Source organism: Pogona vitticeps, chromosome W (assembly GCF_051106095.1).
Source record: "Pogona vitticeps strain Pit_001003342236 chromosome W, PviZW2.1, whole genome shotgun sequence".
NCBI lineage: Eukaryota > Metazoa > Chordata > Lepidosauria > Squamata > Agamidae > Pogona > Pogona vitticeps.
This window is the reverse complement of record NC_135798.1, coordinates 2888245-2905379: the sequence shown is the minus strand read 5'-3', so window position 1 is coordinate 2905379 and position 17135 is coordinate 2888245. Positions and strand designations below refer to the sequence as shown.

The 17135-nt window shown below is 43.1% G+C and overlaps 1 protein-coding gene across 1 annotated transcript in view; it reads right to left on the bottom strand.

Annotated features, from left to right (window-relative positions):
• Positions 1–1325: 1325 nt before the first annotated feature.
• The window catches only part of LOC110070444 (uncharacterized), a 35500-nt gene continuing 19690 nt past the window's right edge, over positions 1326–17135 (bottom strand). The window contains 2 exon segments of the mRNA XM_078382386.1: positions 1326–5525; positions 5527–7399. Coding sequence (XP_078238512.1) covers positions 5310–5525; positions 5527–7068 — 1758 coding nt within the window. The 5' untranslated portion in view covers positions 7069–7399 and the 3' untranslated portion in view covers positions 1326–5309.

The window sequence follows — 17135 nt, the reverse complement described above, 5'->3', positions numbered from 1 at the left end:
CCATTGTCTTCTGGATGGAGCCAAAACCTCTCACCTGAGCGTCGCCGGGTTGCCAGGCAACCCCCTCATAGACGCCATTATTAGATGCCCTGGAGGGCTTCTGCCCAGCAACGGGTGACGCGCGAGAGGAGCGAGTTCTCATTGGATCTCCATTGTTCTTCGGGGAAAGGCCACTTTGCAAGGGGAGGGAGCGGATTCCGCTTTTTTTGGGGGGGGGCTAAGGACTTGCGGAGATGGAGGAAAAACGATCTCTTCTCCTCCCCCCATACCTGGCCTCTTCAGGATCCCCCCCTCCCAGTCTATGGGGTTTGAAGGGGACTCTTCAGAGGCTCTGGATGGAGGAGAGGGGAGGGCCGACAAGATCCCAGGCTGCAGGAAAGGGGTTGTGGGGGTGGGTGGACGGATTGCCTCCCTCCCTCCCTCCCTCCTTGTGCCTGTCTGTTGGGGGTGTTTCTCTGTGTGTGTGTTTGGGGGGGCTTCTTTGTTGCATTGCAGGAAAAGCCTTCCCCCCCCCCCAGGAAAGCAGGGCAGAAAGAGAGAGGCCCAGGAAGGCCACGGGTTTTGGGGCAGAGGCGGAAAGGAGATCTCCCCCCCCCCAAGATTGCTTGCCGTTCAGAGGCTGGGATCTAGAGACAAGACTTCAAAGTTGGGCTTAGGGCCAGGAAATCCGTCTCAAAGCAAAAAAAGGAGCACATCTGGAAAAAGAGGCACAAAAGGCACCCCCCCACACACACCATCACTTTCTCCTTTTCTTCAAGGTTTCTCCATGTTTGATTTTTCCCTTTTTTCCTGCAATGGGATTCCTCCAACATTGGCTTCTGTGACAAATCCAAAGTGCCAGGGTCCCGTTAGCAAGCCCGCCACGATTTGGCCCCTCCTGCCCTTTGCAAGGGGGGGCACCCCAAGAGAGGCCTGGAAAACCACCCCCCAGGAGCCAGGCTTTCTCCGTGATGGCCTCCAAGCACTGGAAGTGGATTTCCTGGGGATCAACCTGCCTGCCGACCTTCAGGAAAAAGGAGAAGGAAGGCTGAGCTTCTCAAAGAAAGCCTTTGGAACACAAGGGTTTTTTAAAATGTATATATCAATGGTGGGTCTCTCTCTTATCTCATATCCCCTCCTTTCTCCTCAGAAAGGCCAGAGGTGGCTTACATCATAAGAAGGTAATATTTAAAGCTAAAAACAGGAAATAGACAAATAAGGAAAAAAAAGAATCAAACTAATAATAATAATAATAGTAATAATAGTAATAATAGTAATAGTAATAGTAATAGTAATAATAATAATAATAATAATAATAATAATAATAATAATAATAATAATAATAATAATAATAATAAAATTTATTGTCATTGTAAGTATATACACAGTATACGCATACAACGAAATTTACAGACACCTAGAGACCAGACACATGCACACACATAAAATTCCCCAAACACTCCTCACCCACTAAAAGTCCCCCACTAAAAATACAAACATCCGCAGGCCAAGTAACACAGTCCAACTAATTATTCACTACTGGTGGTCTTTAAGCTCATTATTAATTACAATTATAGCTCTGGGATAAAAACTATTCAGAAAACATGTGGTCCAAGTCTTAATTGTTCTATATCTTCTGCCAGATGGTAACAGTTCAAAAAAGTTATAAGCATGATGGTAAGAGTCTCTCAGGATGCTATGTGATTTCCTTAGACAGCGGGATGTGAAGATGTCATCCAGGGTTGGTAGCTGGAGCCCGATGATATTCTGGGCAATTTTAATGGTTCTCTGTAGAGCTTTTTTGTCCGCTAGAGCTACTCCCAAACCATGCCAGAATGCCATAGGTTAGGACACTCTCAATAGTGCTACGATAGTATGACAGTAAATGCTGTGATAAATTTAACTTCCCGAGCATTCTCAGGAAATACAGCCTCTTCTGTGCCTTCTTCATTAGCATGTTGGCATTTATAGTCCATGAGAGGTCCTCTGAGATGTAAGTACCCAGAAATTTAAAACTACCAACTCTCTCCACTTCCTTGCCATTTATGTACAGTGGTAAATGTACATTTCTCTTCCTCCTAAAATCAATTATGAATTCTTTAGTTTTTTTGATGTTAAGTGTGAGATGATTTTCTTTACACCAAAGTAGACTCATTGTTCTTATTTATGAGCCCCACCACTGTCGTATCATCTGCAAATTTGATAACTGCATTGGTGTTTTACAGTGGGGTGCAATCATGTGTGTACAGGGAATAGAGGAAGGGACTTAGCACACAGCCCTGGGGAGCTCCTGTACTTAGTACCAGGGTAGAAGAATGGTGACATCCCATCCTTACTGACTGTGGCCTATCTGTCAGAAAGTCCTTTATCCACACGCAGATCTCTTGAGGTAATCCCAGGTTGATCATTTTAAAAAACAACCTATTTGTTAGAATGGTATTAAAAGCAGAGCTATAATCCACAAACAACAGTCTCGCATAAGTTCCCTGTTGTTCTAAGTGGCTCAATACAGTATGGAGTACAATGGACAAAGCATCATCAGTAGATCTATTTCTCCTGTATGCAAATTGCCATGGATCCAAAGAAGGTGGAAGACTAGCCTTAATGTAATCCAGCACCAATCTCTCAAAACATTTCATAATAACAGATGTTAAAGCTACTGGTCTATAATCATTGAGAGATACCACAGCTGACTGCTTGGGGACTGGCACTATAATAGATGTCTTCAGGCAAGTGGGGACAGAACACTGCAACAAGGATAGATTGAAAATATCCATAAAAACTCCAGCTAATTCTGCAGCACAGCCCTTAACAACTCGTCCCATGATTCCATCTGGTCCAGCTGCCTTTCAAATATTAATATTCCGGAAAGCGCGTCTCACATCTGAAATCTGCAGTACTAGTGGTTGTCTGTCGATGGTAGATTCTAGTGATGTATTATAGACAGTAGGTGCTGGAATAATGGTTGTTCCTGTTTCCACCTCAAAACGGCTGAAAAATTGATTTAACTGCTCAGCCAAAAAATCACTGCTGCTACACAGACTTTTTGTCACTCTGCCCTGTGATTTGTCATAGGCCATGCCATACTCGACGAGTGTCAGAACTCTCAAGATGTTGCTCAATTCTCTGGCTGTACATAGCTTTGGCATCCCTAATGCTCCTTTTCAGTTTAGCTCTGGCCTCTCTATACTGTAGTTCATCACCAGAATGAAAAGCAGCATTTCTGGCTTTTAATAAAAGGCGTACTTCTCTATTTAGCCAAAGCTTGTTATTAGAAAACACTCGTACTTGCCACACTAAAAACAGTATAAAAATGAAGCAACAACCAAGAAAGCACAATAAACCTTTTTAAAAACCCTATTGAAATCATTCATAAGGGGCAAAAGAGATCCCTGAGGAATGTCACAGGTCAAAGGCCAGGTTGTCCAACTGGACTCCCCCAGCATCACCTGCTGAGTTCTCCCCTCCAGGAAGGACCGGAGCCACCTTTAAAAAGATCCCCCAAGTCCCATCTGAGAGAAAAAGACCCCGAAGGAGACCGTGGACGATGTTATCGAAAGCTCAGGAGAGGGTCCAACAGAACCCAAAGGGGACACACACCCTCCCCTGGTCCAGATCCCAGTCGAGGTCATCCCCCAAAGGGGACCAAAGCTATCTCTGTCTTGGAGGGGTTTCATTCAGGGTTTCACAGTGGTTGCGAATTCAGGTAATTCCCCAGAGGCGCCTCCTGGATGCCATGGATCCGGAAGGTCACATTCCGCTCTGATGCTCTTAAGATGATTATTATATTATTGCACTAAAACCTCTGTGTGGATGGCTCTAAGTGTGGGTGGCTTTCACTGGGCCTTGAACAGCTGGGGTCAGGAGGGGAAGCCCTCTGGAAAAGGCAGACCTCTTTCCCGTCCTTCATGCCAATCAGTCAGCTGCCCATCATCCATGTGCCTTGCATGTCACTATCCTTGCTCTGTGATTGGTTGCTGAGAGGTAAGATCAGGCATCCTTCAGTCTCGAGAGACTATTATAACATGCTCTGAATGGAGGACTTGGAACAGCATCTAGTGTGGCTGAGAAGGCCAATTCGAGAGTGACACAATCCCTTCCACACTGAAGGCAAATACAATCTGTCCCCTGTCCAGCTCCCCGATTTGGCTGCTTTCGGGACTGCCTCTTTGCCTCAGCCTGCCGGACAAGGGTCTCTTCAAATTGGGAGAGGCCGTGATGCACTGCCTGCCTCCAGGCTGAACGCTCAGAGGTCAGGGTTTCCCATCTGTTGAGGTCCATTCCTAAGGCCTTCAGATCCCACTTGCAGATGTCCTTATATCGCAGCTGTGGTCTCCCTCTGGGGATTTCCCTGCACTAATTCTCCATACAGGAGATCTTTCAGAATCCGACCATCAGCCATTCTCATGACATGCCCAAGACAACATAGACATTGCTATTTCAGTAGCGTATACATGCTAACTATTCCACCTTGTTCTAGGACTACTCTATTTGAAACTTTCTCCTGCCAGGTGATAGACTCTGTCTGCAAGCACCTGGAGACTCTTCAGCACAACATGGGCAAGCAGCTTCCCTACAATGCTGAGAAGAGAGATGCCACGGTAGTTATTGCAGTCGCCCCGTCTCCTTTGTTCTTATACAATGTGACGATGAGGAGGCTAGGTAGGACCTCTCTATAGAGTAGCATTTAGTGATCTTTCCAATCTCCACTGGATTTAGTTGCAATCCTGCTGTTCAATCCCTTTGTTGAAGAATAATTGGTTTATTAAGAAAATAATATAGTTCCACTAAAATACAGTCGCAGCGTTAAAGCATAAAGCATAATTATATCCAAGCAATTACCATGATTACAATAAACTTATTATACCTTGGTTAAAATAAGAACAACTAAACTAAGCTAAGTAATCATCATGACTAACAGTCTATATCTTAGCATTCTAGAGCAGCTGGGCTAATTTCTCCTCCTTCTTGTTTTAAAAACACAAAACACTTTCTTCTCTCACTCTATCATCATCAACAACCATCTGTCACATATATGAAACAATTTTTCTATACGTCTCTGGACCACCTTCATTGTGACACTTCTGAGCTGTCAACCAATTAGGATTAGGCGAGTGTAAGACAGTTCTCCAACCCTATTTCGCATGAGATCTGCAGGTGTCTTATCCCAATTAAGACGAATGTGGTGTTCGGTCTCCCTTTTGATCTTCTTAACCTTGCTTCTTATCTTGGTGCCAGGCAGAGCAAAGCTGGAACAACACTCTCTTGAAACATTCAGGGATTTCAATCCAAACTATAGAGTAAACCTAACAGACTCCATTTTTGTATGACTACACATGCCAGTTGCCTTCTAATTCTTTACACTCCCCAGTGTGAGTTCTTTGATGTAAACTCAGGGAACTGCTGTGACTTAAGCCCTTTCCACATTCCATGCATTTATGTTTTTCTCCCTGTATGAGTTTTTTATTTGAACTCAGGTGACTGCTTTGAGTGAAACTATTTCCACATTCCATGCATTTATATGGTTTCTCCTCAGTGTGAGTTCTTTTGATGTGAACTTAGGCTACTGTTCTTACTGAAGTTCTTTCCACATTCCATGCATTTATATGGTTTCTCCCCAGTGTGAGTTCTTTGATGCGAACTTAGGCTACTGTTCTGACTGAAGTTCTTTCCACATTCCAAACACTGATATGGTTTCTCCCCAGTGTGAATTCTTTTATGTGTACTCAGGTGACTGCTGTGACTAAAACTCTTTCCACATTCCATGCATTTATATGGTTTCTCCCCAGTGTGAGTTCTTTGATGTAACTTCAGGGAAATGCTGTGAGTGAAGCTCTTTCCACATTCCATGCATTTATGTGGTTTCTCCCCTGTGTGAATTCTTTGATGTGATCTAAGGTTACTGCTATAATTGAAGTTCTTTCCACATTCCATGCATTTATATGGTTTCTCCCCAGTGTGAATTCTCTGATGTGATCTCAAGGAACTGCTTTGACTGAAGCACTTCCCACATTTCATGCATTTATATGGTCTCTCCCCGGTGTGAGTTCTTTGGTGTGAACTCAAGACACCTCTCAGACGGAAACTCTTTCCACATTTCATGCATTCATATGGTTTCTCCCCAGTGTGAGTTCTTTGATGGGAACTGAGGCTGCTGCTCTGACTAAAGGTCTTTCCACATTCCATGCATTTATACGGTTTCTGCCCTGTGTGAATTCTTTGATGTGAACTAAGGTGACTGCTGCAACTGAAGTTCTTTCCACATTCCATGCATTTATATGGTTTCTCCCCAGTGTGAGTTCTTTGATGGGAACTCAGGAGACCTCTCAGACGGAAACTCTTTCCACATTTCATGCATTTATATGGTTTCTCCCCAGTGTGAGTTCTTTGGTGGGAACTGAGGCTACTGCTCTGACTAAAGGTCTTTCCACATTCCATGCATTTATATGGTTTCTCCCCTGTGTGAATTCTTTGATGTGAACTAAGGTGACTGCTGCAATTGAAGTTCTTTCCACATTCCATGCATTTATAAGGTTTCTCCCCAGTGTGAGTTCTTTGATGGGAACTCAGGTTACCACTCTGGCTGAAGCTCTTTCCACATTCCATGCATTGATATGGTTTCTCCCCAGTGTGAGTTTTTTGATGTGAACTCAGGTGAGATCTGTTACAGAAGCACTTCCCACATTCCATGCATTTATATGTTTTCTCCCCAGTGTGAGTTTTTTGATGTGAACTCAGGTTACCTCTATGACTGAAGTTCTTTCCACATTCCATGCACTTATATGGTTTCTCCCCAGTGTGAGTTCTTTGATGTGAACTGAGGCTATTGCTCTGACTGAAGCGCTTTCCACATTCCATGCATTTATATGGTTTCTCCCCAGTGTGAGTTCTTTGATGTGAACTGAGGCTATTGCTCTGACTGAAGCTCTTTCCACATTCCATACATTTATATGGTTTCTCAACAATGCGAGTTCTTTGATGGGAAAAAAGGCTACTGCTCTGACTGAAGCTCTTTCCACACTGTAGGCATTTGTACTCTCTCTCACCTCTCAGAGGGTTTTCACGGAAAGTACAATCACTGTGCATCATGACACTCTTTCTTTTTTCTATGTATTGACTTTGTTTCTCCTCTGGGTGGACTTTGTCAAGTCTATTGTCATCTGAGGCACCCTTGAATGTTTATCTGCCCAGGGAACCTTTTCTCCTTCCTTTTCCCTGTTGATTTTTTCAGGTGATCAGAAATGCATCAACATCAACAGCAAGAGAAGATGGATATGTCTTTTTTTCTCTTTTCCCCTTGCTTCTCTTCTTCCCTTTTTCTCCTTTTAAGTGGCTTGAATTTTTTAAACCGCTATATACATGGGTTTTTTCACTGAAAGAACAACTGGCTCCACAGAATTCCCATTGTCCTGTTCATCACCTGATGGAGAGAAAAAAAGAGATGAAATAGGAGTGCAACGTAAATGAAAAACCTTACTTGTCTCGATGAGTTCAAATCCCCAGGGCCAGATGAACTGAAGAAATTGCAGAAGCACTGTCTAATATTCTCGTGTCATGGGAGATGGGTGAAGAGCCAGACAGGTGGAGAAGAGATGACATTGTCTTTATCTTCAAAAAGGTGAACCAGGGAACTGCAGACCAGTCAGCCAGACATCCACCTCAGGGGAAATTCTAGAGCAGATTACAAAGCAGACTCTGCAAGCAGATTGAAAACAATCCAGTAAGAACCAAAATTCAACATAGAAAGAAGGAAAGAACTGGGCATGTTTGGCTTTGAAAAAAGAAGCCTGAGGGGAGATATGCATTTTTTCTGTCTTTCTTTTTTCAACATTGTGGACGGTTTATATTTTGTATTGGTTCTGGTCCATTTGTGGTTTGTTATTTGTTTTCTTTTGTTAAATTATGTCTAATTATTTTTTTACCTTACTTGATCCTGATTTCAACCAGTCTTATATAACTGCAGAACTCATCTTCACCCTCTTATGGAACAGCTTCTAGCAGAAATTAGCCTGAGCTAAACCTATGGTCTTGTTACCTAGTTAGGGAATGAATAACACCAGGAGAGACCTGATAGCACTCTTTCATAAAAATGGGCCTGAATTAATTTCAGCCCAACTGACAAAATTCATGGGTACAGAATCACAGGTGCAGCACATATCCTCTCCACACCCCTGCCATGCCTCCTCCTGCAGTCAACCAATCATTAGCTCAGTGGGGATAATCCTTGTCTCGCTTCCTCATTGGAGCTGTCAGCTGCTAGAGGAGGCAGGGAAGGGCTGAACCACTTCCCAGACTGGAGCACCAACAGAGAAGACCCTGGTAGTGCATGATGAAATTTTGAGTGGCTGAGTCAGCCCAGGGGCTGGGGAGAAGTTATGAATTTTATTGGGGAGGTTGGAATTAATTTGAGTTCATCTCTACTTTTCTGATATATCATTGAGCAAGGGGTGGGACTTGATGGCCTGATAAATCAAATGATTCTATCATTCGACACCATGACTGGGAAACTTGTAGGTGCATGAAGGGAGATGTCAGGAATATTCTCTTCATTCCTAATCATCTTTGCTGCCCCATCTGGCTAAGCAAAATAACAAACGGGGGAAGTTTCCACTGTGCTCATTAACCTTAAGAATAGCAGTCTTCCAAAATGCAGTTACAGCCTCTTCCATGTGCCACCTCAGATGCAAACTGTGGCAAGTTCTAAAAACTTCAAACAAACACGTGCGCACACACAGAAAGAGTAAAACACAACAAGACTGAGGGGAAAAATGATTCCAACACTGCCACCATGTCAGGATTGCCCCTCCTTAAAGGTGCTATTCCACTAGGGGAAGGGGCCAACTTGAGTTTCCAGTTTCACCAGCCTTTGAACCCTAGGCTGAGTGAAACCTAGAAGGTGCGGAAATGGACAAATGTGGGCAAGCTTCTAACCCTAGATTCCCACTTATCTCCTGATTTGGGGACATTATACTGTTGACTGTGTACTTTAAGCTTTGCACACGAGCCTGACCAGGTACGACTCCCGAAGAGCAAAAATAGCCCACATTGCTCTGTGGCTAAAGCAATATCTTTAGACACTTAAACTCTTGTTCCCCTAAGCATCACACCTGGGTAAAATATACGATGAAATTAATTTAAAAGATTAAAAAGTTGTAATGCGTTAGATATTCAAAAGAGGTACCGTATTTTTTGCTCCATAAGATGCACTTCCCCCCTCCAAAAAAAGTGGTGGGAAAAGTGTGTGCATCTTACAGTATGGAGCAAATACTGTTCCCACCGCCGGCAACAAAAGCTCGCCTCCCGTCTTCCACGCCACCGCCTCCAGCTTCCCCCTCTCATGCCTGCTGCCGATATTGCTTTGTTCACCATCTATCATCAGTTTATCATCGTACGCCTGATCCAACATGGTGCAGCGCAGGCCATGCTTCAGTTTTCTATCTGTGCCAGTGAAGGCCGAGAGGGGGGAAATAGCTGTGTGGACTTTGTGGATGTGCATGCAGGGGGGGAGAGGAGTGGTCCTCTCAGTGAGGCTTCCTATGCGGTCGTGAAACGTCAGGTGGGCACCCTCTCTGGAACGGGCTCAGTCTCCTCCTACTCCTCCATGTGCAGCTGCAGAGTGTCATCCTCAGGCTTACCATCTGATCCCGTAGCTTGTTGTCCGTTTAATTTTTTGCTGCTTTATTTCTGCAACGCTGAGGGACAACTGACGAGATGATGAGCTGGCTGGGGTGGTAATGGAGCTGGTGGCTGCCTACCCCTGATGCCTTAGCATTTTTTTCCTGTTTTCCTTCCTGCATCTTATAGTGAGATGTGTCTTATGGAGCAAAAATACGGTACAAGGTATTATTAAAATGCCAAGCTTCCAAAGATTAGCTGAGGTTTTGGAAGCCGTTCCTCCCATAAAACAATAAAGGCTAGCTACCAAGAGTATCTGGGTATAGCATTAATTATAGCATTAAATACAGTATAGCATTAATTATAACACTAAATACAATGCTATGCTATGCTACCATTGCTACATCTTCCAGTCAATGAAAAGGCTGGAAAACCTATCACTCCTCCTCCTCCTTTGATACATACTTAGTCCCCCTTCGTATAACTTAAATCAAAGTGTCTGCATTGTGATGGTATCCATGCCCAAAGTCCAGTTCCTCGTTTCCAGACTTTTTAGCAATTATAATAGAACCCAGCGGTTCTCACTCTTACACTGCAACCCTGAAGAGGACTTTGGGCAGATGAAACAAAGTTACTCTCCAGGCAGAGATACACCACCTGTAGAAACTCTGAAAAACAAGTACTTTTGTTGTAGTACAAAATCAAGTATTACAAAATCCATTTCCTCACAAAGACCAATCAGCCTAACATCAATTCCAGGGAAAATTCTTGAGCACATTATAAAGCGGATCCAATGGTGCCTTGACTTACGAATGTCCTGACTTGTGACCAATTCAAGTTATGACCAGCTCTGGTCGCAAAAAATTTTCTTTGACGTGCGACGGCGCTTTGAGTTATGAACGGGGCAAAAAAGGTGGGAAGGCGGGGAATTTGAACTGCTTTCAGTTAACCACGGGTCAGTGAAGAGGTTGCTTCTCTGTAGCTCCTTCACCCCAGTGGTTAGAGAGTGTGGGTTCGGAGAGAGACTTTGGACTGCCTGGTCCAGTACTGCATGGTCCTGTACTGAAGTGTTTGTTTTTTCTTTTGTATTTTTGTTTTTTAAAATTTTTTGCTTTTTGGATTTTTGTTTTTTGACTTCCTTTTTAAAAACAGAGACACTGCCTGTTCTGGGTCAGTACTTTGCAGGGTTTTATAACGTGGGTTTGTTCTGGTTGGGTGGGTGGGGGATATGTTTCTGTGCTCTGATGGGTCTTGCAGTGTGTAATTTTAGCATTTTTTAGTCCCTGCTGGAATTGATTTTTTTTAATTCTGTGGCTCCTCGGGTTTGTGTACTGTGATCTCTCTTTTGTTTTAAAATGTGTTTTGTTTAAAAGGTGTTTTAGATTCCAAACCCTCCCCCATTGTCTTCTCTCTCTCTCTCTCCTTTCTTTTTGTGCCTAAAAGCACAAACCGTTGTCTGAGGGGTCTGTGTACCCCAGTGATGACCTTCTTTCTTTTCTCTTTCCCCCATGGTTCCCTCCCTCCCTTCCTCCTTTCCAGCCCTTTTTAAAACCTAAGTAATCTTAGGTTCTAAAAAAAAAGTCTCCCCCAGTGGATGGATTAACCGCTTTTGCATTAGTTCCTATGGGAACTAATGCTTTGAGATACAACCAGCACCCTGAGATACAACCAAAAAAGGGCTGGAACAGATTAATCTTTTTTTAATTTTAATTTTTTTATTTTCACAGAAGAAGAGAAAAAAGAGGGAAAAAGCAAAGGAAAAGAAAAAAACAAACTAACTAATTCCTCAAATTAAACTAAACCCTCCCCCCTTTGGAGTCAGAGACTCCAGCCTCATTAACCCCTCTGCTCTCCCCAATTTGATTTCCAGTATATACTAAGTAAATATACATGTATCATAAACTCTGCCCCACACTCCTGTCTTCTTCTGGGCCCAAGAATATATTAGTTTCCAGCTTTGTTTTACATAGTCTCTTGGTTGTTCCCGTAGTGCTTCTGATAAGAGTGTCCAGTTCTGCTGTATCCCATAGCTTCTTTAACAACTCTTCTATCGTTGGAACCTCTTCGGTTTTCCATTTTTGGGCCCAGAGTAATCTGGCTGCTGTGAGTATATACATAAGACAATGCTTCAATTTATTATCATTAATTCCTGGTATGACATTCCATAATGCCATTTCAGGTTTTATATCTAATTTCTGCTGGGTAATTTCTTTTGCTAAAACCCATACCTGTGTCCAATAATTTTTGACCTTTTCGCATGTCCACCACATATGATGATAAGTTCCTGCATTTTTTTACACCTCCAACATATATTGCTGTTACCCTGACATTTTTGCTAGTCTTACAGGTGTGTAATGCTATTACTCAAGCCCCTTCATGGATTACTGTCTTGTTGTGGCAAAGGGCTTGAGTAATTCAGAGAAGCTATGGGCTATGCTGTGCAGGGACACCCATAACGGACAGGTCATAGTGGAGAATTCTTCCTGGAGAAGGAACTGGCAAGCCACTCCAGTATCTTTGCCAAGAATGCCCCATGATCAGAAACAAAAGGCTAAAATATATGATGCTAGAAGATGGAACCCTCAGGTCGGAAGGAGTCCAACATGCTACTGAGGAAGAGCAGAGAACAGGTAGCTCCAGACCTAATGAAGTGGTAGGGCCAAAGCCGAAAGGACGCTCAGCTGTGGACGTGCCTGGAAGTGAAAGGACAGTCCGATGCTGTAAAGAAAAATACTGCATGGGAACCTGGAATGTAAGATCTATGAACCTTGGGAAGCTGGATATGGTCAAACAGGAGAAGGCAAGAATAAACATTGACATCCTGGGCAACAGTGAACTAAAATGGACAGGAATGGGCGAATTCAATTCAGATGATTATCATATATCACTCACTAATTAAAGGTAACAAGCTGAATGAAAGTGAGGAGGAGGTAGACACAGCTGCGAACATTCATCCTGGGAAGCGTTGTTTTTCCTGTGGCTCGAGACAACATCTAATAAAAAGTTGTAAATTTAAGAAAGGAAAAAGAAAACAACCAAGACACGAGAGAGATGCATTAAACCTGACTGAGGCTATTTATAACTCTGACCACCAAGAAGAATGGATTGTTGATTCAGGAGCAACTGCCAACATGAGTAAGGACAAAAAGCTAATATTTAATTTTCAGCCAGTATTTAATCAGCAAGTATGTTTAGCTGATGGTATAAATGCTAAAATTTTGGGAAGAGGTAAAGTTAAATTGCCGTGTTTAACTCAACCAATAGGTGTTATATACGTGCCAAAACTCAAACATAATTTACTGTCTGTTAGCTCTTTAGCTAAGAATGGCTTCATCTGCACTTTCTATGAAAAACAAATGTATAATAACTGGTAAAAACAATGAAAAATTGAATTGCTATGTTAGAAATAACCTATATAGACTGAACTGTACAAAAGCTAACAATGTATATGAGAATATATGTCCACATAAGGATTGCATTCATTTGTGGCATCTGAGATTAGGGCATGCAAATTATAAAACTCTGCGCAAAACAATAGAAAACTCAGTGGGAGTAAATTTAAAGCAGTGTGATAAATATGTGAACTGCCAAGCATGTCAGTTAGCTAAGAGTAACAGTGCTCCTATAAGGAAATATAGTAATATACAAGTTAAAAATATTTTGGATATCACAAAACTGGGTGGACTAGCCAATAAAGTGGAAGACAGAAAATATTCAAAATGATCTCAATAGGCTGGAGCCCTGGACTGAAAACAACAGAATGGAATTTAACAAGGAGAAGAACAAAGTATGCACCTTGAAAAAAGAAACCAAACACACAATTACAAGATGGGGTATCCCTGGCTCAGCAATGCTATAAGCAAAAAAAGATTTTGGAATCGTCATAGTTCATAAACTTAATGAGCTAGCAGTGTGATGTGGCCACAAAAAAGGCAAACACTATTTTAGGCGGGATTAACAGGAAGAGTCTCCAAATCCTGCAAGGTCCTGGTTCCCCTCTATTCAGCATTGGTTAGGTCTCATCTAGAGTACTGTGTCCTGTTCTGGACACTGCACTTCAAGAAGGATACTAACAAACTGGAAAGAGTTCAGAGGAGGCCAAGAGTGTTCCACCAATGGAGGCATTCAAGAGAACATAAGAACATAAGAGCCCTACTGGGTCAGGCCAAGGGCCCCTCTAGTACAGCTTCCTGTGTCTCCTAGGGGCCCCTCCAGATGCCTCTGGGAACACTCGAGACAACAAGATCCCTGCCTCCTGATACCATTCCCCTGCACCTGGGATTTTGAAGTACGTTTCTTTTAAACTTTGAGATGGTACATCTCCATCATGGATTGTCACCTGCGATGGACTTTTCCTCCAGGAATTGGTCCAATCCCCTTTTCAAGGCATCTAGGCCAGATGCTATCACATCTGGTGGCAAGGAGTTCCACGGACTAACAACATGCTAAGAAATATTTTCTTTTCTCTGTTCTTACTCTAGCAACACTCCATTGGAGTGGATGTCCCCTGGTTCTGGTATTGTGTGAGAGGGAAAAGAGCTACCCTCTATCCACTTTATCCCTCCCCTGCATAATTTTATATGTCCTAATCATGTCCCCCACTCAGGCGCCTTTTTTCTGCACTAAAGAGCCCCAAAACCTGTTGCCTTTCCTTATCAAGGAGGTGACCCAGCCCAGCCATCATTTGAGATGCTCTTTTCTGCACCTTTTCTACTTCCACTCTGTCTTTTTTGAAGTGCGACAACCAGAACTGTACGCAATACTCCAGGTGAGGGCTTGACATTTTTTTGGTACAATGGCATTATAATGTTGGTTGTTTTATTTTTAATCCTCTTTTTAGTGATCCCTAGCATGGAATTAGCCTTCTTCACAGCCGCCACACACTGGGTTGACCCTTTCATTGATCTGTCCACCAGCACACCAAGCTCTCTTTCCTGATCCATCACAGACAGCTCAGAACCCATGGGTTGATCACTAAAGTTTTGAATTTTTGCCCCAACGTGTATTACTTTACATTTTCTTAGACTGAAACACATTTACCATTTTTCCATCCATTCTCCCAGTTTGGAGAGATCCTTCTGGAGCTCTTCACAATCCCTTCTGGTCTTCACCACCCACAAAAGTTGTGTATCATCTGCAAACTTGGGCACTTTGTTGCTTATCCCTGCCTCCAGGTCATTGATGAACAGGTTGAAAAGCACCGGTCTCAGGACAGATCCCTGGGGCACACCGCTCTTCACTTCCCTCCATGGTGAAAATTTGCCCATTCCTCTCTGTTTCTTGGTTCTCCACCAATTCTCCATCCATAAGAGGACCTGCCCTTTTATCCCGTGACTGTGGAGTTTTGTCAGCAGCCTTTGGTGAGGGACCATGTCAAAAGCCTTCTGAAAATCTAGAGACCATATCCACTGGTTCTCCCACATCCACATGCCTGTTGACCTTTCCAAAGAACACTTAAATGCTTGTGAGGCAAGACTTGCCCTTACAGAAGCCATGATTTCCCCTCAGCAAGGCTTGTTTTGTCAGGATTTGTTCCTAACCTATGAACAAAGGGTTAAATTTAATATTGTAGAGGAAATGTAAAATAGATGACATATGCAAAGTCATCCCTGTAAAAGTCAAAGTGAAATGGTTGACTGATCACATGCAGCCGAAACAAGCTTAGGCAGTGCTTGTTAACCACATTCAGCTGCATGGTCTACAATGGTAGGCTGCTCTCACTATATAAGCAGAGGAGTGAGAACGGCATATTGCCACTCAGTTGTGAGTCTGGTGGTCTTTACTTCACTTCTTTGAATGTCTGTGTTGCTCTAAGTGATTTATGCACAAGCTATATTGTGACGGACAGCTCACACGTCACTCCTGTCCGTCAGGTTAGAGCTCTTGTGTGGAAGCCTATGACAGGACAGGAGAGGTGGAACCAACGGAACTAGAGGAGAAAAAAGACAGTTTGGGACAGTTAGAGCAGTTAGGGCAGTTAGAGAGTTAGAGAGAAGAAGAGACAGAGATATAGAGAGAGATTGAAAGAGTTAAAAGGGTTAGTTAAGGAACGATTGAAAACAAGAACTTGGAAAGTTAGTGTGGTCAAGAATGGAAAGAGTTAAAAGTGCTAAGAAATAAATAGTTGAAAATAGTAATACCATGATTAAAGTGAATCTACATAAGCCAACATAAATGTAATCAAAGCAACGTTTATTGAATGAATAATAAAAGACCATCCATGATTTTCTTTATGTGATTTACCTACAAACCCATAAATAAACATTGTTATGGTTGTTGTGGGTTTTTCAGGCTCTTTGGCCGTGTTCTGAAGGTTGTTCTTCCTGACGTTTCACCAGTCTCTGTGGCCGTCATCTTCAGAGGACTGGAGTAGAAACTCTGTCCATGCTCTGTTGCTCTTTGTTGGATAGTGGAGTATTTTTAGCTGTGGGAACAGCTTTTGTCCTTTTCAGGAGATAGGGTGATCAGCGTGTTTTTGTTGTGGATCAAAGAAAAGTGGAGGAATTTGCCCAAGCGCTTGAGGAAACCCTTCCGGGCCCAGCTGATAACAATGCACCTGAACAATGGGACCATTGCAAGAATGCTGTTTATGACACCACCTTATCCAAATTTGGCAAGAAGACCAAAAAGATGGCAGGCTGGTTTGAAGCCCCTTCGGAGGAATTGATGCCAGCCATCGAGGAAAAGAGGAGAGCTCTAGCTGCTCGTAGCCAAGTCCAACAGGCTGCCAGGAGATGTTCCAACGATTATTGGCTTCAGCTCTGCTCTTAGCAACAGACACAGGTAACATCAAGGGAATGTATGATGGGATCAAGCAGGCTTTAGGTCCAATACAGAAGAAATCAGCTTCCTTGAAGGCTGCTACAGGTGTGATCATCCAGGACCAAGCACAGCAGATGGAATGCTGGGTGCAGCACTATTCTGAGCTATATGCCAGAGAGAATGTAGTAACTGAAGAAGCATTGAATAACATTGAGTGCCCACCTGTCTTGGAAGAGTTGGACAGTGAACCAACTTTAGCAGAAATAAAAGCAGCCTTGGATTCCCTCGCCTCTGGCAAAGCACCTGGGAAGGACAGCATCCCTGTTGAAGTGCTGAAGTGTTCTAAAGAGATCATCACCACTGAGCTGTATGAAGTCTTTTGTCTTTCCTGGAGGGAAGGTGGAGTACCACAGGACATGAAAGATGCAAACATGGTCACACTGTATAAGAACAAAACAGACAGGGGCAACTACAATAACTACCATGGCATCTCTCTTCTCAGCATTGTAGGGAAGCTGCTTGACCGTGTTGTGCTGAAGAGGATCCAGGTGCTTGCAGACAGAGTCTATCCAGAATCACAGTGGGGATTTTGAGCTAATAGATCCACCACTGACATGGTATTCTCCCTCAGACAGTTGCAGGAGAAATGTAGGGAACAAAAACAGCCACTCTTTGTTGCCTTCATAGATCTCACAAAGACCTTTCATTTGATTAGCAGGGATGGCCTTTTAAAAATACTTCCCAAGACGGGATGTCCATCTCGACTTCTTAACATCATC